The sequence below is a fragment of the Danio rerio genome, chromosome 4, assembly GCF_052040795.2.
Source record: "Danio rerio strain M-AB ecotype USA chromosome 4, GRCz13ab, whole genome shotgun sequence".
Taxonomy (NCBI): domain Eukaryota; kingdom Metazoa; phylum Chordata; class Actinopteri; order Cypriniformes; family Danionidae; genus Danio; species Danio rerio.
In genome coordinates this window covers 63,078,674-63,106,584 of record NC_141024.2, presented here as the reverse complement: position 1 = coordinate 63,106,584, position 27,911 = coordinate 63,078,674, and the positions used below count along the sequence as shown (strand labels likewise).

General features: G+C 40.7%; 3 protein-coding genes across 3 annotated transcripts in view; 1 reads left to right on the top strand and 2 right to left on the bottom strand.

Moving 5' to 3' along the window:
- si:dkeyp-104f11.6 overlaps positions 1 to 27,911 on the bottom strand; it is a 68,150-nt gene that overhangs the window by 25,235 nt on the left and 15,004 nt on the right. The window lies entirely within an intron of this gene.
- LOC137491256 (uncharacterized) lies at positions 1,503 to 13,300 on the top strand. Its single transcript, XM_088650720.1, has 3 exons — positions 1,503 to 1,558; positions 1,904 to 2,053; positions 8,829 to 13,300. Exons 2-3 carry the CDS (start codon positions 1,969 to 1,971, stop codon positions 9,623 to 9,625), a joined length of 882 nt encoding a protein of 293 aa, XP_088506846.1. The 5' UTR covers positions 1,503 to 1,558; positions 1,904 to 1,968; the 3' UTR covers positions 9,626 to 13,300.
- LOC147845044 (uncharacterized) lies at positions 11,139 to 27,450 on the bottom strand. Its single transcript, XM_088649887.1, has 4 exons — positions 26,004 to 27,450; positions 25,704 to 25,783; positions 18,649 to 25,397; positions 11,139 to 11,272 (listed from the first exon to the last, which is right to left on the bottom strand). The coding sequence occupies exons 3-4, from the start codon at positions 19,964 to 19,966 to the stop codon at positions 11,139 to 11,141; spliced, it is 1,452 nt and encodes a 483-aa protein (XP_088506013.1). The 5' UTR covers positions 19,967 to 25,397; positions 25,704 to 25,783; positions 26,004 to 27,450.

Genomic DNA, 27,911 nt, shown 5'->3' with positions numbered 1-27,911 from the left:
TACATTTAATGTTACTTTGAAGTTACTTTTGATGCAATAAATAATCCTAAATAGTTGAAAGTGTTAACATATTCTTGAAATGTAGTTATTTTACAACTATGAAATTTATTACTAAACAAAGTGAATCATTATATGAATTTGCCAAGAAATAATCCACTTTACCACTGTAAAGCAATGCCCCACACTCACTAGAACGGTAGAACCTGGACTGTATGATATGTTCTGTATGTAAAATAGAGAAAATAAGCAAGATGCGCAGTCTCATGCAGCCTTAGTGAAATATAGCGCGTCACAGCAATGAACTAAAAATAAAACCACCCTTGAAATGCTGGCGATCTTAATTTTTTCAGCCTACACTGACTGAGAATAATGTTGCACTATTTTATTAACAAATAATTAGAATGTTTTTTTTTTCCTTCAACACATTCATCATTACTTTTGCCTGTGCAAGTTTTTTGCGCGTGCTTGAGCGCGAAGGCATCTATTTTCAGGTGCAAGATGCCACTTTATGTGGTACCAGCACACTCTGCCACACCTGTGGCTATGTCCCTGCTACAATAATAATAACAACAACAACGACAAAATAATAACAAAAAATAATAATAATAAGACAGGCCTACTTTGACGTTGCAATAAAAAGTATTAATTATCAAATAAATATTTACAATAGGCTAAAGGCATATATTAAATTAAAATAGGAGAAAATCCAATAGAAACAAATGGTACCATTTATTATAGCCCCATGCAGGGTCCAATGTGTTCTTACAACCATTGAATAACTAAGTAAATAATAATAATAACAATACTAATAATAATAGGCCTAATAATAATATTAATAATAATAATAATAATAAATTATTATTTTATACAGAGTAGGCTATTATTTAGGCCTACAATAGCTCTGAAACAATCATGTAAACCAGGTGCTGCACGGAAATGGCTATCTTTGCTCTGCATCAGGTGCACAGCAGCAAGAAGCTTGGCAGTGAACTATATTATAAGTCATGACTATAGGCCCACATGGAATCTGTGCGCGCAGAATTCTGCAGATTTTCCACAGAATTCCGCAGATTTTTAATTCTGTTTATTTACTTAATGTGTAAATCTAAATTTATTCAGTTTTAAAATTAATTACAGTAATATTATTGACTAATATGAAAATGTTAAATGTTAAATTTAAGTACAATGCGGTTTGTAAAGTAATATTTTCTGTCTTTTAGTAGATATATTATTTAAGAGACTTGCTTTGTTTATCAAATAAAGTTAATCTATTTGGATTTGCATTGTAAACATTAAATAAAAGTAAAAAAGGTATTATTTTTATTTCCCATATTAAGGTTCTAGTTGGATACTCCCAAAATCATTCTGCAGAAATCCGCAGATTTCTACCCACATTTTCAGCAGAAATAACAAAAAACATCTGCAGATTCCGTCTGGCCCTAGTCTTGACTGCAACAGTAAGTGGAAAAAAAGTTAAACAAAAAAGACTTTTATTTTGGCATGGCGTGTGACGTCATCAGGCGGCGCCGCTTCAGTGCTGTAATTCAACTGGAGGAAGGTTTGTTTTAAAACGTTTACAGATGTAAACCGATTTAAAGTTAAAGTTTTAGTTTTTATATGATGTTAAATTATGTTACTGCTGTTGGAAATAAGATTTTAACCCTTTATACAACGTAGTACTAATTTATTCTCAGTAACCGAGGGCTATTTTTTGAATAAAGTAACAGTAAAGTGTGTAGAAAGTGTTTTAAAGAAACGTTTTACCTGATTTATTTTTGTTAATTACTCTTATATAAAGAAACTGTTTAAGTAGTTAAGTGTTAAAGAGAAGTTATTTTGTTTCTTTTCATAGTTTTATTTATTTTAAACAGGACATTTTTATTGTTTTGTTCATTTTAAACAGGATAAAGTGTCCAAACACAGAGAAAAACTCCTCCAGAATCGACTGATCTCCACACTGTTATAAAGATGGCGTTTATTAAAGAGGAGAGTGAAGATGTGAAGATTGAAGAAACATTCACAGTCAAACAGGAAGATCCACAGGAACAAACAGGTTGATTTTTATTCTCAGCCCCCTTTTACACTTGTGCATTTTAGTTTTAAAACGATGTCCACACTAGCATTTCACCAAGCGTTTCTGAACAGCTCTCTGTCCACACCAAAACGCTGAAAACGCACATCACCTGACCACACACACACTCTCGGGCAAGCGCTGCAGCCTATCTACCCAGATGAGAGCTCTGCTCGTTGTACTGCTCATCAAGCATCTCCCGCTGGATCTAATCTCCCTATATTTATTAAACGGGATATTTCATTCATCTTGTTGTCTTTATCTAACGACATATTCCCCGACTTTGGTCATTGGAATCTATTAGTTCTAAGGTAACATGTTTTGGCTAAGCGCAAAGATAAGTTAATGATTAATGTAACCACGTAGCCTACATTCTGTATATTGACTGATCGCTTGCCTTTATTTCCTATAATGTATAAACTTATTGTATGTTATACTTTTATAATGGCCATTATCGATGATTAAAACTGATATTCAGCAAAAGAGAGGGCATGTTTTGTATTTTCACTGAAATTGAAAGGAGGCAGTTGTTATCGGCTCCGTTTTGTTATTAAAATCCACACAGTGAAGATGAGGTTCATAAATGCAGCACAACGTCTCAGCATTTCTGCTGTCTGTTAAGTTGCTAATATCAAAATAAAAATAGGGAGTTCCTTATATCATGTTTACATTTTATTGTTGAGAAAGTGAAACAACGTAGCCAGGGTGATGTGAATGAAGTTATAAAGTACACTGTTCCCTGTGAAGATTTACCCGTGTCCTCGGTATAGTCTGTTTTCCATATCAAACTGAGAAGAAGAGACTGCAGCCTTGATCAAACTTGCAAAGTCTGAACTTACTAGAAGAGGATGCAGGACTGAACTGTGTGTAACGTTAGGCTACTTAATATTGAGGAAAAGCCCCAATCAGAGAGGCGAATGTCTGCAGCCCCGCCTCCGTTTTCAGATGTCTCTGTTTTCCCCATCCACACTGAGACGGAGCAGCAGTGTTTTAGAATGAAAACGGCCTCTTCAGCGTTTCCAAAACGCTCGTTTTCGGCAGTCGAAAACTCCGGCGTAGTGTGGACAGATGGCATAACCGTAGCAAAACTTATGCATTTTAAAACGAAAACGGATTAGTTTAAATGGGGCCTCAAAGACCAACTCAGTCATTTGATCCTCATTCAGATATATTTTATTAATAAGAATACTAAATTCAATCCATCTTGCAGCCCTGAGTGTGCTGCCTAATTCTCCTAAACACACATAAGCACTCATTGAAAGACAGGAATATGTTTGCATATGTCACGTTGATCACAATTCCCCTTTTTTCATCAACTTCTTCATGGGTTTAAACTTGTTTCTAGTAGTTGTTACTAGTTCTCACAGATAGTATCTGAATTAGAATTACATCATTATTATAATAACTATTTACCAGGGCTATTGTGTTTAAACAGGGTTTCCTTGGAGTCTTAAAATGTCTTAAATTCCAAAATCAAAATTTTAGGCCTTAAAAAGTCTTAAATTTACTGAAATGTTGTGCTGTAGGTCTTAAATCTTTTATAAACAAGTCTTTATTTTTCCTTTGGTCTTTAATTAAGGTTCATGTTTTTCTACCCAATCTGGCCAAACCCCATACAATCACCATCAATCCATCTCAATAAAAATGTTATCTTATTATTCAAAAAGGTCATTTTAACTTGTTTTAATTTATTTATTGTAATGCTTTAATTATTTTCCTTACAATAACATTTGTTTAAACGTGCTCCATGTATTTACTGCTAAGGACATTGACCTGGGCAGACCTGTGTTGTGCACAGATTTAGTTTATTATAGTTTTTAAAACATTTGTCCATTTGTTTTTTATTTTAAATAAAGTTTATTTTGGAAAAAAAGTTTGTTGAAACAAGTATTGCTTGCTTGTTATTACACAAAATTTTTAATCTTTTGCTAGAAATATCTAAAATATGTTTAAAAAATTGATTATTCATTTACTATTGTATTATTAAATTAAAATTATTATATTTTTGATGGGGCAAATAAAAATATTTTCCATCTGGGCCATTTTACACGGTATTTATAATCCTTTGAAAGAAATATCTAAAACATTTTCATTTTATTATTCATTTATTATTGTATTATTAAATGTATTAAATTATATTATTTTTTTGATAGAGCAAATAAAATCTTTTTCATCTGGGCCAAAAAAATTCTTTAGCTTTATCCCTTTATGGGTCTAAAATTTCAGTCATAATGGTCTTAAAAATGTCATAAGAAACCTGCAGAAACCCTGGTTTAAAGTATGTCAGAAAACGTGGATGCCCCTAATATTACATATGCTAAATGAAATGGACAACAAAATAATTGTTATAAAACATTGTACAGTATTTTAAACTATATGATGTTGCTGTGGGATGACGCGTGACAAACCATTTAGTTACCATTTAGTTACAAACCATTAAATTATACCATTAAATTATAGTGAAACAAAAATGTTTAGCATTGCACTGACTACAACTGGCCAACAAACTAGTCTAAAAATGACTTTTACTGCTTAAGAAATGGATTACAGCATGCTGGTGATATGCAAACATTTGAGTGTAAAATTCGTCAGTATTGACCATATTCTTCACGAACCAGCAGGCTGCGCCATTGGAGTCTTTTTACTTGAGGTTTTTTTTTTTAAAGAATAAATTTTTCCATCATAAAAACAGTGTTATGCTGCTTAGGTATGAGACAATAACTGCTTTTAAGGTTTACCATTTGGAAAAATCAAAGTTTTTGACTTCAATGAGCTGAACTAAACGTCTGCGCTTAAATTGGTTCCACAACAGCAAGTTGAAGATCATTTGATCTAACTAGTCTGAGTTCAGTTTAAATAATCTAGATAACTGCTTGTGCACGTTTCTGTTGTGAAACCTTAAAAGTCGAGCATAGATGCATCGATTATATTGTGTGCTACCATGCCAACTTAGAGAACTGAAAGAGCTCTGAAATGAGACACAGCTGTTCACAGCGAGTGAGCCACGAAACTGCAGATAGTTCATTAGGCTACATTCGTAGCAATACATTTTTAAGTATAGGCTATTATTTACGCCTATTAACATGAAATTAAATATTTGTTATAAAAACATAGTAATTGTGCTTGACCGCGTGCATGTGCGTGAGAGAGAGTATTTGCGCTTAATGACAATTGTTGCTTGCAAGGAAAAGTTTTAATGCGTTGCAGGCTTACTGTAATGTACAAAATGTTCTAAATGTAAGCACACAGGTTTAAAATAAACAAAGAGCCGTGCACGCACCATCGGTGGGATTTTTAATTTGCTCCCGAGTCTGCTGCAAATCGTTGCTTTCCCTTTGCCACTTGTTTCCCGCGGCCTGTGGGAAAATATCTTTACATTAAATGGACGTTGCTGCTCAGCACGTATCATCTCCCGATTATTCCACTCATTTTACAGCTTTAAAGTCATTATTTAAGAAATGTAGTCTTCTTCTTTATATTAGTCAGTGTCTTTCTTAGCTCCATGCTCGTGTGGGTTTCCTCCAGGTTCTCTGGTTTCCCCCAAATCCAAAGACATGCGGTATGCAAGCTATGGGATGAATTGAATAAACTAAATTTGCCATAGTTAGGAATGTAAATGAGTGTTTATGAATGTTTCCCAGTGAAGGCTTCCGCTGCATAAATCATATGCTGTATAAATTGGTTGTTCATTGCGCTGTGCTAACCCCAGATTAATAAAAGCACTAAGCCGAAAAATAAATGTGTATGTATATATATATATATATATATACATACTGATCAGCGGTGTTGTCGCGCGCCTACCGAAGGGTATATATATAGAGAGAGAGAGCTAAGAACACCCATCACAGATTTCTCTTTTAAATTAATATTTTCTACAGGATGCTTTACAATAATATATTTGTGCATATACATTAGATTATTCAGTACCAATGCAAAGTTTGGAATATATATATATATATATATATATATATATATATATATATATATATATATATATATATATATATATATACAGTTGAAGTCAGAATTATTAGCCCCCCTGACTTATTAGCGCCCCTGTTTATTTTTTTCCCCCCAAATTTCTGTTTAATGGCAGGAATATTGTTTCAGCACATTTCTTAGCATAATAGTTTTAGAAACCTATTTCTAATAACTGATTTATTTTACCTTTGTCATGATGACAGTAAATAATACATTACTGGATTTTTTCAAGATGCTTCTGTACAGTTTAAAGTGACATTTAAAGGCTTCACTAGTTTATTAAGGTGAACTAGGCAGGTTAGGGTATTTGGCAAGTTATTGTATAATGATGGTTTGTTCTGTACACTATCAAAAAACAAAATAGCTTAAAGGGGCTAATAATTTTGTTTCAAAATTGTTTTTTAAAAAATGTAAAACTGCTTTTATTGTAGTCTAAATGAAACAAATAAGACTTTCTCCAGAAGAAAAAAATATTATCAGACATACTGTGAAAATTTCTTTGCTCTGTTAAACATCATTTGGGAAATATTAAAAAGAAAAAATAAATCAAAACGGGGCTAATAATTCTGACTTCAATTGTGTGTGTATATATATATATATATATATATATATATATATATATATATATATATATATATATATATATATATTTTTTTTTTTTTTTTTTTTTTTTTGCTATTAAATGACTATAAAGTTTTAATCATTATTAAGAGGTTAAGGGAATTAAAATGGCATCAGATTTTGGCAGGTGAATGTTAACATTACTTTGATTAGGCTTGAACTTAAGACTTAGCCTGAGAGTTAGCCTGCTCCGGACCAGGCTAGTTTCGCAGCATAAGTTGCCAGGGCAACTAAGTTTAAACTATTGTAAACTTGATTTATGAAACTTAATCCGCCATTGATAAACCAGACTTACCAAAATAAGCCTGGCTTTTTCTGTAAGCCTGGTTTATGGAATAGCCCCCTGACATCATGTGAACTGTTTTTGGTAAAAATTTGCTAGGTAAGCATATTTTTTGACATATTACCATCTAAGAGCCCTAACTTTACAAAGTTATGTTACTTGGTGCCATGAAAAATATTTAGTGTGTGTGTATTAATTTTTCAAAAACATGCTCGACCAAATGGTTGATTTGTCACTTTATTGTAGAAAAGCAAAACTAATGATTTCATATCATACATTTCTGCAGTATAAATTGACTGTTTGCTGAGAAATATAAACTTTTGATCATTCACAGAATAAATATGACACAGCTTGTTATTTATTCATGAATATACTGAAATCATTTAAGTATTTATATATATATATATATATATATATATATATATATATATATATATATATATATATATATATATATATAATTTTTTTTCAACACTTTTAGGATAGTTTCGGAGTAAATATAATGAATTTTTAAAACTAATGTGTGAAACTCACAACTTATAAAGATAACCTCTTAAATGGCAAATACTGCCATGTTTTTTGTAGATATTTGATGGATGTCAATAGTTTCTATGGTACAAGAACTCACATCATCAGGCCCTTTTACCAGAAAATCCCTTCACTGATGAGATAATTCAGCATGTTCACTCACATACTATACTCTCTCTGTCTCTCTCTCTCTCTCTCTCAGACACACACACACACACATTTTTGTGAATTGTGGGGACATTACATAGGTTACAATTGTTTTTATACTGTACAAACTGTACTTTCGATTGCTCCAAATCCAATCTCTAAACCCAACTCTTACATTAAATTTTGTGTAGTTTTACTTTACGAAAATAAAAAATATTTAATATGATTACAAGTCATACATAATGTCCACATAATTCACCATCTCCAGAGATGGAGTTTTAAGCATTTCTCAGTATAGTGAGATAGTGGCTCGTGTGATGTGCCGCCTTCACTCGCCCTCGCCTCTGCCATAGTATTGCGACATCGCGCATATGAGATAAATGACGTCAGTATGTAATAACCGGTCATGATCTATTACTGAACAGATATCGATCATTTTGACACCCATAGTACCGAGTAACGTTGCAGCACATAAAAAATCTATCGGAGTAAAACTATTAAACTCATCAAAAATATATACTGAAGTAAAAGTGTAAGTAGGAGAAAAAAACAATACTCCAGTAAAGTACAGATACTGCCTTTTAGTACTTAAGTACAGTAGTGAAGTAGTTCTACTTTGTCACTATACATCTCTGGAAAGGTGCACGTTCCAGCGTTTATGCAGATGCTGTACAGGTATGTCTCATGTCTGAGAGGCAAATATTCAGCTGTGTGTTCAGCTGTTACCTCAGACTTTTTTTCTGATGCGTTTACCTGTCAGGCACAGAATAGACTAGTATTCCCTGTCTGCTTTACAAAAAAAAAAAAAAAAAAAAACATTTTGTAATTTATATATACAAATAAAAATAGGCCATTTACAGCTTTCAAATCTATGTCTTATTATTATGACCAAAATGAATTTTATGAGAAACTGAAAACTGGACTGACACAGTTTTAATTTACTATAACTTCTATGTTAAGCAGCTTTGACACAATTTACATTGTAAAAGCACTAGATAAATAAATATAAATTGAATTGAATCTGCTTAAATGTGTACACATTAATGGACCAAACAAACTATGATCTGATTTATTTTACATTTATTTTGCATCCAAATTACAGTGTGTGTAGACAATCTTTCCAGTGTGTTTTTACTTTTCAGATTTTGATGAGAGTTTTTAAGACTTAATGAAAACTGTTGTATTTATTTATTTCAGTCCTAATTGAAGAGAATGAGGGGAGTAAAGAGGAGGAACATCATGTCAAAATTGAGGAAAAAACTCATTTACAGACTGATGGTATTTTTAAAAGGAAAAACAAGAATCATTTCACCTGCACTCAGTGTGGGAAGAGCTTTGGAAAAAAACACATTCTTAAGATTCACATGAGGATTCACACTGGAGAGAAACTATTCACATGTACTCAGTGTGGGAAGAGTTTCAGCCGCTTATCATCCCTTAACCTACACATGATGATTCACACTGGAGAGAAACCATTCACATGCACTCAGTGTGGGAAGAGTTTTTACTGCTCATCAAACCTTTATAGACACATGAGGATCCACACTGGAGAGAAACCATTCAAAAGCACTCAGTGTGGGAAGAGTTTAAGCCTGTCATCAAACTTTAATCCACACATGAGGATTCACGCTAGAAAGAAACTATTCACATGCACTCAGTGTGGGAAGAGTTTGAGCAAACCATCATCCCTTAATCTACACATGATGAGCCACACCGGAGAGAAACCATTCACATGCACTCCATGTGGGAAGAGTTTCAGCCGCTCATCATCCCTTAATCTACACATGATGATTCACACTGGAGAGAAACCATTCACATGCACACAGTGTGGGAAAAGTTTTTACTGCTCATCAAACCTTTATAGACACATGAGGATCCACAATGGAGAAAAACCATTCACATGCACTCAGTGTGGGAAGAGTTTCAGCCAATCATTATCCCTTAATAAACACATGAGGATCCACACTGGAGAAAAAACATTCACATGCACTTGAGCCACGGTCACACTGGACTTTTCTCCCCATAGACTTCCATTCATACGCATGTGAATGCATCAGACATGAAACGCAAGTTCGTGTATCAAGTTTTGCAGTTCACTGCGTTGCAAAGTTCAAGTTTGGTGAACTCTGACCTGCAAAATCATATCACTTGTCTGTGTGAGACCAATCAAAGATCAAAACATGACCTCTCTGGACAGAAATGTAAATTATGGACCAATCGCTCACTTTTTTTATATCTAATCATCTTGTTTAATCCCGCCCCTTTTCGCAGTGCCATACAACAGAATGTTGCATGCTCAAACTCTAGTGTGACTGCAGCTTTGGTGTGGGAAGAATTTTAGTAACTCATCAGACCTTAATAAACACATGAAGACCCACACTGGAGAGAACTCATTCACATGCACTCAGTAGCTATGTTTCCATCCAAAAATGCGAATAAACTTTATGTGCAAAACTCGATTATCGCATAAAAGTTGTGCGAATAAAGCATCGTTTCCATCCAACGTGTCAAAGCGAACAAAATCGTCACTTCCTGATTAACTGGCGCCAAATATCAACAGTAAAAACTGCATTTGCTGCAGTAGGAGAAGCTGCATCAATCTTTTCTAAATAAATGCGCCACAGAAGACAATCCTGACAAGCAGTAAGCGCAGTGGCGTTTGAAGATGTCAGACGCGGAGCACAGGCGCTCTTGATTCTGGAGGTCATTAATAATATAATAACATTAATACTGAAATGGTAAGGCGTTTTATAATGACCAAAATAACATTTCAGATGTTTTATAATGTGCTCAGCCTGAAGTTTTATCCATTCACACATTTTAAGCACCACATGATCTCTTTTAACAAATCACATGACCTTTTTTAATGCGCACGATGGAGTTTGTGCGGTAAAAGTGTTTCCATCGCAGTTTATGCGCATCTTTTCTTATCGAATAAAAAGTTTATCCTACCCAGTTAGGTGCATAAGTTTTTTATGCACATTTTCAAAATTTATGCGCATCATGGCGTTTCCATCAACTGGTTTTTTTATGCGCATTTGCAAAATGTGCATAAAATAGGTGGATGGAAACATAGCTAGTGTAAGAAGAGTTTCAACTGATCAGCAAACCTTAATGAACATGTGAAGATCCACACTGGTGTGGGAGTATATGTGCTTTGAGTGTGAGAAGACTTTTATTACAAAATTGAAACTGCACCAGACGTTTCACACTAGAAAGACCGTACAAGTGTTCACACTGTGACGAGGAGAGATTCACACTGGAGAGAAAATGTATAGATCTGATCAGTGTCTACAGAATTGGACAAAAAGCTGCACACATGACATGAATGCAGCAAAACATTTTCTCATGTGCACTGGATGTTTCATGTCTGAATAATGTTTGAAAAGGCTGAGTGGCGATGTACTGTTTTCCAACACTCCCACACTGCAGTAGGTGGGTTGTAAATGTGTTGCACTCATTGCGTTTACTGTAAACACAATGATGGCGACCGAGAGAAGAACAGTTTCATAAACATCTGGCAAACAGCACCTCTGCGTCTCTTTGCAAGTTATTGTACAGGTGCGGATAGGTCTGTACTCCACTCTCCAGTGTATTCATGTAGCTAGTGTTGTTTTGGATGATGTTCTCTGTCTGACTCCCTGAACGAGAAACAAATCACTAGGAAGACACCGCACATCAACAAGAAGGTGGAGCTCCAGGACGGTTAGTTTGCAGTATACCAGGGCATCAAGTTTAGAAAGCCCATTCAATTGTCCTGTGTTGCATCTTTTATTAGTGAAGTTTCTTTAATTTTAGGTTCAAGATTCTTTCTAGTTTACTACGTTTACTTTTTTGAGTAGAATACAAACTTGATGAATATTTTATGATTTAGGCAGAGCGACAGGTATTACAATACAATATTATTACACTTTGATGATCCCAAAGACTCCAGCTTGGCATTACTCATCGATGGGTATATAAAAGTTGTTATGCTAGCCACCCCAGGACGCTGTGGCTACTCAGAAGTCCTCATGTCAAGACCTGCCATCTCATTGACTCTTTAACCTTTTGGTTTTGTTTTGCATTACCTATATCATGTAGTTAAAGTGTTGTAATAATATTCCAAGTTTTTCATTATTACAGGGTTTCCGCTGGGTCTTAAATTTCACTGGGGCGTTATTTCACTGACAAATGTCATAAGCACAGTATAACAAGTCGGGAGTGCATTCATGTAATACGAGAGAGTGACTCTATTTGCTCATGCACTGGTTTTCTCTGTTCGTGGACAAAACTGCCCGCGAGCTCTCAAAACACTGGCTGCTCACGTGCAAATGATCTGCTCTTGTTCCGTCGGATGATGCAGACTCATAATTTTTGTGTCTTGTGCTTCCTACTCCTTTCGTGTTTTTGCTCTCCAGAGATGCTTCAGCATACTGTAGTATTGAGAATAGGTAACTGATGAAATAAAATACAGTTTAGTTTTACTACAGTAAAGTGTGATGAATTGTAGAATAATATACCCTATATTGTAAAAAAAAAAAACTAAACTACAGCACTGGGTCATTTGTTTATATTACACTTGTGTTACCATAGCAACTATAGTATTACCAAAACAGTTTAATTGAAGTACTTTACTATAGTACTGTTCAAAACACTGTACAACAGAGACTAGTTCGCTTTATTTTAGTTGACATGATAAAATGAGATTGATAGTCACATTTAATTAAAGAGTGAAAAGTACAGGAGGCTCTAATACCTTATCAGGTTTTCTCTATTTTACATTAGTTACATTTCTGCTTGGGTTAGTTATAACTAAATGTTTTATTTTATTAGTTTGGTGCACCTTTTGAATGTTTAATAAATGTTTTTAAATTAACTATTCTCTTTGTCTTTAAGTGTTTGAAACTGGAAATATCATCATATAACATACAGCCAAAATGTTATGGTTTATTAGAATAAAAATGTAATATACAAGTCTATTTTAGTTTTTGGTTATTGGTAATATAGTGTATTAATATAATCATATCAAAAAGCACGAAAGGAAGAGGGAACAATGTACTGAGAGCGCACAAGAAAATTTGTGCATGAGCAGTGCATATTTGAGAGTAAGTAAATTTGTGCACTAGCAGTGTATTATATTTAAGAGCTTGCACGCAGTTTTGTCCCCAAACAGGAAATCAGTGCACGAGCAAAGAGATTTGCTCACTCGTATTACATGAATGCGCTCTTGACTTGTAATACTGCACTCACAACATTTGTCAGTGATATAACGCCATAGGGAAGCTCACAGAATTTTTTGAGACTCAGGTGAAAAGTTCGCGTGGCGCCGCATTTAATATAAAACACTTTGAAGAGATTATGTCCATATACTGTAAAATATCTGGACGTAGTATCCGTGACGTCACCCATAGGTTTCTGAAGAGAGCAAAAGAAGCCACAAGTAGGCGTGGCCAACCGTCGCCATTTTGTTCGCGCGTCATCGCACCCTTGGTGGGATACCAAACAAGGGTAAAGAGGCGGAGAGTGAACAGAGCTACAGATAAGTGCTGGCATTTTGCTTGGAGCTGGTTCAGACACGTTTTACTTTGGGAGAACGCTTAATACTTTATTACCTGTGACTCGTTTGTATTCTGACCACATGTGCTTGGGTGTACATTATATCAATAAAGTGTTTAGACTTTTAAAAACACTGTAGTAATACACAGAGCCACTAAGCATTGTTCTTGTGTAGTTTCCTACAGCAGGAACACGCAAATTACTTCCAAACACTTCAGATATAGTCTGTGTTAGTAAATGCAAGACTATTGATGAAATCCAGCATAACACTGTATGACAACACTTCAAATGACTGTTCTAGAGCCTACAGCTAATCAATCTGACAGATTCTGCAGTGCATTACAGCTCTAAATATAATGATAAATGATCTTAAATAAAACAAATACATGTATAGAGATGGTATATAAGTATATAACTTTACTCACATGAGAAACGGAGGCCACGTGAATGGTTTGTGAGCACAATTAAGTGCACACAGCATGCCATGCAATCTGATAATTGTAGGAAACAAGTGCAAAAGGCAGTTGACAGTGTAAAGCCACATAAAACAACACAGAAATATGATAAATATGCCGAGATCCGTGGCTAATCTGCAGGATTCAGCTGAGGTGACGTGACTGTGACCAACGAGACCTAGCTGTCACTCAAGTGGCCATGGCCTTAATTATGCAAACTTAATGTAACTTAATATAAAGGAAACTGATGATAAAAAAGTTATAAAAAAAATTCACCCCCCTCACAGTTGTCATGAAGGGTAATATTAGCTGTATTAACCAAATTCTTTTTTTGAACCAGGCTGTAAACACCTTTTTTTTCTGCTGTAAAGTTGGCCATTCTAACAGTGGGCTCAATTAAAATTTGCTCTATTATGGAGCTAGGAGCGGCCAGGACTAGCTGAATTTCGGATGAATTGCAGTTTTAGTTACTTCCTTATTGGCTTCCTAAAGGGAGAGCGGGAGGTTCCTGCTTGATTTTGTCTGAAACGGGTACATCTTTATGATCCATTCATGCGTGATCATAGGGAGAACGTTCGAGGTTACTAAAGTAACCCTTCGTTCCCCGAGGAGGGGAACGGAAGCACTATAAGTGGATTTGATTTGTAAAATCCACGCATTGGGAGGATTCGGATCAGAAGCCGCTTGTCTGGAGAGTATTGAACGGGCCAATGAATGAAATTAATTGGCAGCGTAAGCTTGCGCAGGTGTGCGACATCTGCAATTATCTCAGCATATAAGCACACCTGAAGCCAGCAGACGCCATCCTTTTAAGCTGAAGAGACTTTCAAACAGCTAAGGGACAGTCATTATGGCGACGGAGTATAGTGCTTCCGTTCCCCTCCTCGGGGAACGAAGGGTTACTTTAGTAACCTCGAACGTTCCCCTTCGGGGGGAACTTCAGCACTATAAGTGGATTTGATTTGTAAAATCCACGCATTGGGAGCCCATTGAAAGCGCCATAATGACTGCACCTTACCAACACCCCCGATGAGGAGATAGTCAAGCAAGCGTGACGCACCCACATCATGGGGGGCGCGGTCCTCCAACGTGTCCCTGGCCCTAATTTATCCTACTTCAACAGAAGTTTTACGGATTTAGATATATTTTTTGGGAAGTCGTGAGCATCTAGATAATTCTAGGAAATACGACAGTACGTTGGGAAGCGTGCAATCCCGATAGGGAGGATGCTGCGGAGGCCATCCGTTACCCAAGGGGGGGATAGATGGCAGAATTTACATATGGACTAGCCCTAAAAAGGGGGAGTACGCATAGCAAAAGAGTGCTTAGCGGAGAGGGAAGACACGGGTCCGCCCAGGGGGGGGACTTAACCGTGGCGGAATAAGCATATGGGATCGCCTAGTGGGGATCACGCATAGCAGGCACCTATACCCAAAACGCGGGCTGACCAGCGGGCAGACCTACAACGTAGTGGGCCAGCAAGTGACTCCTCCGCTGAGTCAGTGCTGGGGGCCACGGAGGAATCTGCAGGGCTCACCTGACGGGGAACTTTACTGACAGATAAAAAAAAGGCGCACGTACCTCCGTGTTAGGGAGAATGGCGCAGCAAGCGTGTTTCAACACCCTACCGAGTTGTCTCCTCAATCACCAAAGGGTTACCTAATACCCTTGAGGAAACCGGCTCCACTCGCAGATTGTAAAACCTTGCGAATGTGTTGGGTGTCGCCCAGCCCGCAGCTCTACAGATGTCTGTTAGAGAGGCGCCGCGTGCACGCGCCCAAGAGGATGCAACGCTCCGAGTGGAGTGTGCACGTACTCCCGGGGGACACGGCTGACCTCGACTCGAATAAGCGAGTGAAATGGCATCCACAATCCAGTGGGATAATCTTTGTTTCGATACGGCACTTCCCTGCTGCCGACCGCCATAACAGACAAAGAGCTGCTCAGATGATCTAAAATTCTGAGTACGGTCCACATAAATGCGCAGAGCGCGAACTGGACAAAGTAAAGAATGGGCTGGGTCTGCCTCCTCCGGGGGCAGCGCTTGCAGGTTCACTACCTGATCTCTAAAGGGGGTGGTAGGAACCTTGGGCACATAACCGGGGCGGGGTCTCAGGATGACGTGAGAGTAATCCGGCCCGAATTCCAGGCACGAGTCACTGACCGAAAATGCCTCCAGGTCCCCGACCCTCTTGATGGAGGCCAACGCAACCAGCAGAGCTGTCTTCAGGGACAGAAATCTTAGAGATACTGATTCGAGTGGCTCAAAGGGATCGGATCGCAGACTCGTGAGAACGAGGGCGAGATCCCAAGAGGGCATGAGAGGGGGGCGAGATGGATTAATTCGCCTAGCACCCCTAAGGAACTGGATGACCAGGTTATGCTTTCCCACGGTGCCGCCAGCTACCGCGCTATGATAAGCGGAGATGGCGGCCACGTAAACCTTGAGAGTGGAGGGCGACAGCCTGCTGTCCAACTTCTCTTGAAGGAAAGAGAGCACAACACTAATCTGGCAATTTCGGGGGTCTTCTCTGCGAGAGACGCACCATTCAGTGAATAGACTCCACTTCAGGGCGTAGGCGCGCCTCGTGGAGGGGGCTCTAGCCTGAGTGATGGTATTAACCACCGCAGTCGGTAGGTTACCTAAGTCTTCCTCGCGTCTAGGGACCACACGTGGAGGTTCCAAAGATCGGGGCGAGGGTGCCAGATGGTGCCCTGTCCCTGAGAGAGTAGGTCCTCTCTCAAAGGGATCCGCCAGGGGAGGGCCGTCGCGAGGAGTGAGAGCTCTGATATCCAGGTCCGGTTGGGCCAAAGGGGCGCAACTAGCAGAACCTGTTCCTCGTCCTCCCTGACCTTGCACAGAAACTGCGCGAGCAGGCTCACTGGGGGAAACGCATACTTGCGCATGCCCCGAGGCCAGCTGTGGGCCAGTGCATCCGTGCCGAGAGAGCCCTCGGTCAGGGAAAAAAACAACTGGCAGTGAGCGTTCTCGGGGGAAGCAAACAGATCGATCTGGGCCTCCCCGAATCGCGCCCATATCAGCTGAACAGACTCGGGGTGGAGTCTCCATTCTCCAGGGCGTAACAGCTGTCGTGAGAGCGCATCGGCTGCACGATTGAGCGTGCCTGGGACGTGAATGGCGCGCAGCGATTTCAGCCGCGGGTGACTCCAGAGGAGCAGACGGCGGGCGAGCTGAGACATGCGGCGAGAGCGCATACCCCCCATGCGGTTGATATACGCCGCCGCCGCCATACTGTCCGTCCTGACCAGCACGTGTTGCCGCTCCAGCACCGGTAAAAAGCGGTGGAGAGCGAGGAACACTGCCAACAGCTCTAGGTGATTGATATGCCAATGCAGCTGGGCACCCTTCCAGAGGCCCGCAGCCGCATGCCCGCGACACACGGCCCCCCAACCCGTGTTGGAAGCGTCTGTTGAAACAACAACATGGCTGGACGCCTGTCCTAGAGGCACACCGGCCTGTAGGAACGAGGGGTCGTTCCAAGGGCTGAGGGCGCGGCGACACAGCGCAGTAACCGAGACCCGGTGTGTGCCCGCGTGCCATGCGCGTCTGGGGACCCGATCGTGAAGCCAGTGCTGAAGTGGTCTCATATGGAGCAACCCGAGCGGCGTGACGGCGGCTGCGGATGCCATATGCCCCAGGAGCCTCTGAAAGAACTTCAGTGGGACCACTAGTTTGCTGTCGAGCTCCCTCAGACAGTTCAGCAACAGGCGAGCGCGTTCCTCGGAGAGGTGCGCTACCATGGTGATCGAGTCCAGCTCCATCCCGAGAAAAGAAATCCTCTGCACGGGGGCGAGTTTGCTCTTTTCTCGGTTGACCTGAAGCCCCAGTAGGCGGAGATGCCGAAGCACCTTGTCCCTGTGCATAATCAATTGCTCCCGCGAGTGGGCTAAATCAGCCAGTCGTCGAGATAATTGAGTATGCGAATGCCCGCGAGCCGAAGGGGCGCTAGGGCACCCTCCGCGAGTTTGGTGAAGACCCGCGGAGACAGAGAGAGCCCGAAGGGGAGGACCTTGTACTGCCACGCTCGACCCTCGAACGCAAACCGCAGAAATTGGCAGTGGCGTGGAAGAATGGAGACATGGAAATACGCGTCCTTCAGGTCTATGGCTGCAAACCAATCCCGAGGACGAACGCATTGGAGAATGCGCCTCTGCGTGAGCATTCTGAACGGCAGCCTGTGCAGACAGCGGTTCAAAACGCGCAGATCTAGGATTGGCCGTGACCCACCGCTCTTTTTGGGTACGATGAAGTATGGGCTGTAAAACCCACTCTCCATCTCGGCTGGAGGAACCGGCTCGATTGCACCCTTCGCCAGGAGGGCAGCAATCTCCTCTCGCAAGACAGGGGCGGACAGGGGGTTGACCCTGGAGAAATACACGCCCGTAAACTTGGGGGGCCGTTTCGCGAACTGAATCGCGTAACCGAGTCTGATTGTGCGTATGAGCCACCGCGAGGGGCTGGCCCGCGCTAACCAGGCAGGCAGAGCCCCCGCTAATGGAGTCATCGCTACAATCGCTGACGTACCAGCGGTGGGGCAGCGCGGAGTGGGTGTGCTGATCCGGGAAGCACGAGGGTCCCGCGGAAGAGCTGGAGGAGAGCGATTCGCTCTGGCTCCGCACCCTGACTCCGGAGAGGGGGCTGGAGGGCTGAGGGAAGGGAGACCGTCCCCCCAGCGCTCGTGAGCCACTGGCGAAGCACGTAGAGTCTGCGAGCCGGAAGGCAGCGCGTCCCGGACTGGCAGAACTCGTGCAGTCACATCCGGGGAAGGGAAAAAGTGCTCTTTTACTGATGTTTTGGTGGCACTGAAAAGTACCGTTGTTATCGGGGCCCCGCCCTCCAGCGGGGAAAGAGCAAGTTTCCTCTTCTCCGGATGGCCTGTCTCAGGGACGCTTCGCGGTCCGTTTACCGGACTTAACGGCGCCCTGGGCAGGAGGGGCTGCCTGCTTTCGAGGTGAACGCCGCGGCCGCTTGGCCGGAGGTGCAGGCGAGGGCGGGGCCGCACTCGTTGGCGGGCGCCCTCGGCGAGGAACAGCGGAGGTGGATGGCTCGGCGGGCGGAGCGGGCTTACGGCCACGCCGATAGATGACATTGCCCATCGCATCCGACTGCTCTTTCACCGCCTTGAATTCCTGGGTGAATTCACCGACGGTGTCGCCGAACAGGCCAGCCTGGGATATGGGCGAGTCAAGAAAGCGAACTTTGTCAACGTCGCGCATATCGGCCAGGTTTAGCCAGAGGTGGCGTTCCTGAACCACAAGTGTGGACATCGTCCTCCCCAGCGCACACGCGGCGGACTTAGTAGTCCGAAGAGCATAGTCGGTCGCGGTGCGCAGCTCATGTAATAAGCTTGGGTTGGACCCGCCCTCGTGCAGCTCGGCCAGCGCCTGCGCTTGGTAGCGCTGGTAGGTGGCCATCGCGTGCAAAGCAGAAGCAGCCTGGCCCGCAGCCTTATAAGCTCTGGCTCCGAGGGAGGGAGACAACTTACAGGCTTTGGACGGGAGGCGGGGCAAACCCCGCCACGTAGAGGCGCCGCGCGGACAAAGATTGACCGCGATAGCGCGCTCCACTGACGGGATCGCCTCATACCCCCTGGCAGCTCCGCCGTCAAGGGCGGTGAGGGCGGAGGCACACGCAGCACGGGCAGAGAAAGGTGCCCTCCAAGACTGCGTGAGCCTACTGTGCACTTCCGGGAAGAAGGGGACGAGAGGCTTCGAAGGCTTCGCCTTCTGGTCCTCTACGTAGCACCCATCTAGTCGGTCCGGCCGCGGAGCTGGGGGATAAACCATCTCCAACCCCACGGCCGAAGCAGCCCGGGAAAGCACGGCTAACATGTCCGCTTCAGGATCCGATTTGACAGCGCTCACCTGCCCGGAGGGGGCGAGCGGGTCCGGATCTTCGTCGGACAGTGAAAGCCCACCCTCCGATGCCGCGGAGGACATCTGATCTCCGGTGTCAGCGAGTGTGAGAGCTACCATCTGGTTAGACGGATCACTCTCACCACCCGAAGCTTGGATGGAGCGCCGTGAGGAGCGAGAGGTCCGCGAGCCCGTGGGCGGCGGATTATCTCCCGCTGAAACCCTCAGATCTGCCCGAGCGCCCGCTGCTTTTTTAGAACAGGAGGCAACTAGGGTGGCTCGCTCTCTTGCGAAAGTTAGCCGCGATCTTAGCTGTGCAACGGTCATGGCATCGCAATGACGACATGAACCGCCCGCGAGCACCGCATTAACATGCTGGACCCCCAAACATGCAATGCAGTGATCGTGTTCATCATCCGGAGCCAGGAAACCCCCGCATCCAGAAACGCACAGTCGGAGCGCCATCCTGAAAAGGACGTGCTGCACGACTGTGTTGCTCTTTTAGGAAAGTTGCAACTATACGCACCGCTCTGGAGGACCGGACCCAAAGAACCGCAGGCAAGGGAGTAACCCAGCTCGACCGTCTGCCACCGCGAAGACCCACTCTGGACCGGGAGACACACTCGTTCGCTCTGAAGTGCTGATCAGCAAGAGGAACCCTCATCGACTCACTCAGAAAGGATCTGAAGCGAAAAGGATGGCGTCTGCTGGCTTCAGGTGTGCTTATATGCTGAGATAATTGCAGATGTCGCACACCTGCGCAAGCTTACGCTACCAATTAATTTCATTCATTGGCCCGTTCAATACTCTCCAGACAAGCGGCTTCTGATCCAAATCCTCCCAATGCGTGGATTTTACAAATCAAATCCACTTATAGTGCTAAAGTTCCCCCCGAAGGGGAACCAGATGACCAATAATTCTTGGCTAGAAATTGCAACAGTAGGAAAGTAGGAAAGTTTTTGTAAAAGTTTGCAAAAACCTGAGGGATGAGTTTGTTAAAACAAAAAAAGAGGCCCCCAAAAACATCTTCAATGATATTAATGATTCTCCTTTTATTTGTCTGATTTTACTGTCTGTTTCTTTTGACCTTGTGTCAAATTCACTTCAAAACAGAAGTGGATTCGCGTGAGGGGCAGGGCTTCTGTCTGCCCGGTGACTCTAGCTTCATAGCTAAATGGCTAACATGGATTTTATTGAGAAAATAACAATGTTAATGTGCTTTATGGAGACTGAAAAACAGTGTCGATATGTTTAGGGTCATGTCTGAGTCCACTGCATACTTTCAGAGGTGCATCCAGCTCTGTGAGCTCATAAACTCCTCCAGAAACTGAACCTGGATGACGGAGGCTTTCAACGGTGCTTCTGACTGAGCCAAGCCCAGTTTGATGACTTGTTGTCAGTGTCGCCTGGAGGATTTCCCCTGGGACACCATCAACATGTTCTACGTCACAATCACGCCCCCACAAGAGCAAGCTTCTGATAGGTTAACGCGGCGCGAATGTCCGCTGAAGGTTAGATTTTCAAACTCGAGAGATTCGCACAAAACGCTCGTTAAGCATGTCAAACGCGCAAAACGCTCAATTCGCCCCGCACCATTCGCTCAATTCTCGTCATACGCGCCGCAGGATGTCTATTTGCGCGTTTGCATTGACTTAACATGTAAATCACTCACGCTTGATGCGCGTGCCGTGTCTGGTGTGAACGCAGCATTAGAGGTGCGGTTTCTTTCCCTGCCATGTCACACTCAGCAGCAAACCGTCTCACTGCGTGCTGAAGGTCCATGTCCTATGAAGCCAAGAGGACAACGTTATCTGCAAATGGCAGAGACAGTCCTAGCCTGCACCTAAGATTCTGACAAATTATTATATTTTTGAGATCAGCCTCATGAATAACACATTTACAAATAAAATAAATAAATGGATGGATGGACATTGTGGTGGTGGAAGGTGAAGTAGGATGGCTTGTTCAACCATAAACCAAGAATGAGCTCTCTCAGGAGGGATGGACCAGTGTGCGAGATGTCTCAGACTAAAGGCGTTATAATGAAATAAATGCTCAGGAAGCCCCAACCCTTTTTTATCAACTGGCTGTTGATAAAATGTTTTAAATGTTGTAAAGATATATTTACAGAGATATACTGAAGTAGAGAAGTAACTTTAGTAGGGCAATTCATTTTGTTATTTTACATACCCCAGAGGAGTGGTTCTTAATTCTGGTGCTTGTGCAAAATGAGTTGACAACCGTTCCAAATTAATTTTAGCTCTTATTACTAGCTCTTAGATTCACACCTGAGAAACCACAAAAGCAGAGATTTGGCTTATCTTTAACTGCTTAAGATCAGTTTGTACCAGATCATAGTGTTGCCAACTTAGCGACTTTTCAGACCCCCCAGAGACAAATTTTCAAAAAAGTGACTAGCGACAAATCTAGCGACTTTTCTGTGTGTTATTGGAGATTTTTATAGACTGTCATTTGTCCATACTGTACCGTCCCTACTCATCTCAACGCGCTGCATGTGATGCCACCGCCCCCTCCCCCGCCTCACAGCACTGACAGGCTGCCCAGTCAGTCCTCGTACAGCAGCCTCTCCCACCTGCAGCCTCAAGGCAGATCACCCATCTGCGTACCGATGGCAAATGATTTAGCACCGGCAGTGCGTAGGTAATTCCCTTGTACTGTCAGACCAATCTGCTTCTCCTTTATTTGAACAATTTAGGTTGACTGTTTATTCTATTCTTGTTCACAATCACAGATACTTTAGTGACAGTTTCTGAACTTGTCTGAGTTTATTACAGCTAGGACATTACTGCAAATTCACTACACATCTATAATGATATATTGTATTCAAACAGCAATAAATTTAGTTAAATTGACATGGTTATATAAAGCATAGTGCAAATAAATACCCCTTTATTAACATAGGCTGTTAAACAGAAATGGTAGAATGTGATGACTTCAGTAATATGCAAATTGACGTATGACGTAATCTAGCGACTTTTCGGGCAGAGCTTAGTGCCTTTTCATTGAAAATAGTTGGCAACAGTGCCAGATCAGCAAGAGACATTTGTTTAAGTTTCCTTCGCCGACTGGCCTCAACGAAACACGGCGTTCCTGATTGGTTGGTGACTCCGCTTCAGTGACATCCTTGGGATTCATTGCTTGTGAGTGGTAGTTGTCCTGGGTTGTCCTCAGTTGAGAGTCTGTTTGCAGAAGTTTTTTTTTTGCTGTATTGGTAGTTCCTAAACTTTAGGAGGTTGCATGGAAAGTTCTTTGTGACCTGATTGTGTGGCGGTGTGTGGCTGGAAGGGCATCCTCTGCATAAAACATATGCTGGATAAGTTGGCGGTTCATACCGCTGTGGTGACCCCAGATTAATAAAGGGACTAAGCCAAAAAGAAAATGAATGAATGAATTTAGGAATTTTCACTTGAAGTGTCTTTGTCGCTATCTTTGTCTGTCAAAACTGTATTTTCAGGAACTCTCAAATCAGGTCAGAGGTCATGGAGACCTCAAGTGGAACTGAAGGGCTTGAGGATTGAATCCCTTAAAGGGGTTTTGATAATATTATTATGTGTTAATTCTGTTTAAAGTGATTTTCCTTTTTATTCAAGATAGACTTTGTGTGGTGAGAATATAGCAGCCTGAATGTAGATAACCAGTTTTGATAAAAACAGCTGAGAGTACACTCAGCCTTGGGTAATAAACAGATTGTACCATGAGTGTGTGTGTGAATATTATAACTGCAGTAATGTAAATAAATAACTTTAAAGAATAATGTACATAAGTAAATACAAACAACCGAACATTTGCTCTCTAGTAATACAAGTACCTAAATATTAATAACTTTAAACAATTGCACATGTGTAAATTTAAATAACTTTGATGAATTGGTAAACATTCTGTACAGTGATGTGTAGATATAACATTAAACAATCTTTAAATTAAAAGTGTGCATGTGTGTACACGTGTGTGTGTGTGTGTGCACGTGTGTGTGTTTTGTTTACATCTGTAGGCATCTTGGAAGGTAAAAGTAAAAAAAATAAAAGGTCAGCTTTTTTCCAGAATGGTCTAAAACATTTTGATGTCTTTATAAATGCGTTGAATCATCATGTCATCTTTTGCATAAATGATGAAGTCACACCAGTCCAATCCTTAGATGAGAATTTTTCCTGGGACTTGCTGGTAGTAGGCATGTTGCTGTTTCAGTTCTGGTGTGCCATTGTGAAATTTGAGGTAAGAACAGTCAACAAAACTTTTGACATTGGGACATTTTATTTCTAGAGGGCCAAAAACAAGGTGCTCGTTGGGGTCAAAAATTATCCCATCAGGAGAGGACCCCAGCCAAGGAGCATCAGAGTGAATTCAAAAAAATCCACATGGCTGGTAATTTACCTCTCGCAGCAAGCAGTACTCCATAACTGCTTCAGACTCCATTTGAAGTCCTTGCTTCATGTCGGCTGTCTGGCGAGTTCCTTGTGGATTCTTTCGGCCAGGTGTTCAGCTGAGGTCTGGCCATGCACATGACAGACATCTTACTGAAGCGTGACAATGTTATCCGGGTTTTCCTGACAGAATGCCAATCAAGACATGCACTCTGATATCTGGTGGCTTGCTCAACATAGTGAGCCATTTCTGAAGTTATGGTCAATGACCTCATGTGAAGTTGTTCCTGATTATTATGAAAAAACCATAGACTGTAAAATATATGGACGTAGTATCCGTGACGTCACCCATAGGTTTCTGAAGAGCGCAAAAGAAGCCACAAGTAGGCGCGGCCAACCGTTGCCATTTTGGTCACGCGTCATCACACCCACGGCGGGATACCAAACAAGGGCAAAGAGGCGGAGAGTGAGCGGAGCTACAGACACCTGCTAGCATTTAGCTTGGACCTGGTTCAGACACACTTTACTTTGGGAGAAATGCTTAATACTTTATCACCTGTGACTCGTTTGTATTCTAGCCACTTGTGCTTGGTTGTACACTATATCAATAAAGTGTTTAGACTTTTAAAAACACTGCTGTAATACATTGAGCCACTAAACATTGTTCTTATGACGTTTTTTAACAGGAGGAAAACGCAAATTTCTTCCAAACACTTCAGATATAGTCTGTGTTAGTTACTGTAAGACTATTGATGAAATCCAGCATAACACTGTATGACAACACTTCAGATGACTGTTCTAGAGCCTACAGCTAATCAATCTGACAGATTCTGGAGTGCATTACAGCTCTAAATATAAATATAAACGATAAATGATCTTAAATAAAACAAATACATGTATAGAGATGGTATATAAGTATATAACTTTACTCACATGGGAAACGGAGGCCACGTAAATGGTTTGTGAGCACAATTAAGTGCCCTCAGCATGCCATGCCATCTAATAATTGTAGGAAACAAGTCCAAAAGGCAGTTGACTGTGTAAAGCCACATAAAACAACACAGAAATACGATAAATATGCCGAGTTCAGTGGCTAATCTGCAGAGGTGACGTGACGGCGACCAGCGAGACCTAACTGTCACTCAAGTGTCGGAATTTCGGATGAATTGCAGTTTTAGTTACTTCCGTATTGGCTTCCTGAGGGAGAGCGGGAGGTTGCCGCTTGGAAAAAACAAGCAGACAGGTGGCTGTAACCATCTAGTGGCAGTGGTGGTGTTGGTGGGGCATCACGATGAGGAACAATGTTGCGGTTTGATGCAGCTGGCTGTTGGTATGACAGGACACTTCCAATTTGAGTTTTTCCGAAGGCAGAATCCACCCAAAAATCCTCACTCGACATCCCAATTGTGGTGACCAAAGGGGCTGTAGAACTGGCAAAGTGTTTGTAAATCTCTGCCACTTGAAGGACTGAAAGATCAGACAGCTCACTGGTGACATCTTTATAAAGTGTACTCCTTAAATGAAACAAAAGACTTAATCAAAATTTAATTACTTAGTTCTAATTTTGTTGTCCTATTCACCATATTCACCAAACCATATTCATCTTCTTGAGTTGATTTTAAAGTATTTTATAAAGCTGTTGTGGTGTCTTTTACAAGAATGGATAATTACCCCATTGTGATGCAGTCACATATCTATAATATTTAAGAATGATATTGCGCTAAAGAAACAGATCTCATAGAGCAGGGCTATTTTAAATCATTGGTCTGACAAACATACATGTAAAATAGAATTTAAAATAGAATTTACAAGTGTCCCACCTTAATCCTTCAGCAAGTTTCCTCTCTTTGCGCCTCGCAGACAAAATCACCATATTATTGACTGGACCTGGCTCGACTCCCTAGGGATACACAAGGGGCTCGTTAATAATAACAATAATAATAAAAAAAATAATATGAGTATTAAACGCCAATACTGATGTTCTAATATTATTATTATTATAGGACAATTAAGCCATTTCTGACCACTGTCCTGATTAATCACTGCTCAAGAAAAAAAAAAAATATATATATATATATATTATTGTTTAATAATGAAATTGTTAATTACTAAACTCTTACTTGTTTGTTGATTTCTTTAGCTCTTCTTAAAGCTCTTGATTTTGTGTCTTCATTGATCTATATTTTCTTGAAGAAGAAGAGTTACTACTTCATCTTCGCTGTCAGAAAATCTGTGATCTCTGTCATCTGTGTTTTTTTTGGGGGGGAGGACCCATTTCAAAAAGTGGGGCCTCTCTCTTCCTCTCTGTCTTCTAGAATTTTTAGAAGGGTTTTTCTTTTTTCTGAGGCTTCAGCAGTCCTTAGTGTTTTCTACAAATCATTGATAGAAATGTAATTAATGAACTGTACAGAATTCTAAAAAATCACCAGCTTTCTTTTTTTAAATAAATGTTTTATTGTCAAATATACAAAGATAGAGGGAAACCTCACGGGAAAAAGACATACAAGTTTGGAAACATGCTAAGCAAGATTAGACATTAGAAGACTTTTTTAATACTTGATAATTGTATAATATATTCTAATCAATGCTTTTACCAAAAGTTTGAATTCATTAAGTTGCTATGCAATTCATGATAATGGATCAATGACTTATATGGTCAAACACATGAAAGATCATAGTTCACGATGAATGGTTTTGCTTTAATATTTATATATCCTATATTTGAATATATTTAAAGTTTTAACAAATAAATCGACCTGAATTCAAAATGTATGAGTGTTAATACTTTAAAGGTAATTAATGTCGTAAAACTATTTAAAATATTTTTTCAAAAAATTATTCGTACAATGAGAATTAAAACTCTGTATACTAACTGAAGAGCGTGCACGCAAAGTGTTCGAATAAACCGATTAGTGACTTGACTTTACCTAAAATGACTCCATAATCTGATTCATTGTCAGATAGATAACAAACTGGAATGATTTGAGTGATTAATATGAACTGCCAGTGATTCATTTGACAAGCGGAAGTTTCAGTAAGAAGACGAATACCACACCAATCTATGAGGTAACATTCAGAGGTTTAGAATAAGATTTTTATAAATACGTTACGTTTTTCTCTTTCAGAGCTCCTTTTTCTTTTTCAGTTCCTTTCTCGTCCTATTCTTCATCCTGGTTGAGGACTTTTGCTGTCCTTATCCGCTTGGACGGGTTAGCTAATTCCTCCTCCATCTCTTCAGGGGTTTCTGGAAGGTACGTTAAGTAAGTTAACAATATAATGTTAACAGGTATAAATTGTTAGGTCTGGGTATATTACGTTAGCAATGTGCTAGTAATTACTAATATGATCTCGACTTTAAAAATAAAATAAGCATTTGTTTTGATGTTATAAAGCAATTTACTGATTTAACGTTAAAACAGAGCAGTAATTAGAGCACTTTAACAATAAAATAACTTAAGAAAAGTACTTTACCTTCAGAAGACGGTTGGTGACAGTTGACTGACAAGCATTCGAATCGGCAACGTGAAGCGATTCAGTTCTCAATGATTCAAATCTTTTTTCTGAATGATTAATTTTACCATTTATAATGCAAATCACACTGTTATGCCACTAGGTGGACAAAAACAAGCGTCTTTTTAAGTGTGATAGACTATCTGTATGAACCTGTAAAGCCGATTTATTAAAACACAACTATTCCACAAACAATGAATTTATTTTCTTATAGAAAAAAGTCTATAAAGAATGTTTGTTTTAATGTGTCTACTCAAGTGCATTTTGCCAAATAATACACCCACACACATATATTAGTCATTATTAACTTAAAATATTTTTACAATACTTTTTACAAATAATCTGCAAGCAGAAAAACAGGAAACAAACCTCAAATTGTGTCAACCCTCACTGTAAAAACTAATCTTTAGAATTTACCCAATAAATCTGAGGTAACAGTTTTCACAGACTTTGGTTGGGTAGATTTAATCCCATATTTTGAGTAATAACTACCTGAAGTAAAAAGTTATTAAATAGGT

What these genes read in the sequence shown, in the direction of transcription:
- LOC147845044 (XM_088649887.1), bottom strand. Translation starts at nt 19,966, where the DNA reads ATGGCGCTCCGACTGTGCGTTTCTGGATGCGGGGGTTTCCTGGCTCCG. An exon ending in CCGAGGGCGCCCGCCAACGA is followed by an intron (nt 11,273 to 18,648) that starts GTGCGGCCCCGC and finishes TTTCTCGTTCAG; the next exon opens with GGAGTCAGACAGAGAACATC.
- LOC137491256 (XM_088650720.1), top strand. Translation starts at nt 1,969, where the DNA reads ATGGCGTTTATTAAAGAGGAGAGTGAAGATGTGAAGATTGAAGAAACA. An exon ending in AGATCCACAGGAACAAACAG is followed by an intron (nt 2,054 to 8,828) that starts GTTGATTTTTAT and finishes TATTTATTTCAG; the next exon opens with TCCTAATTGAAGAGAATGAG.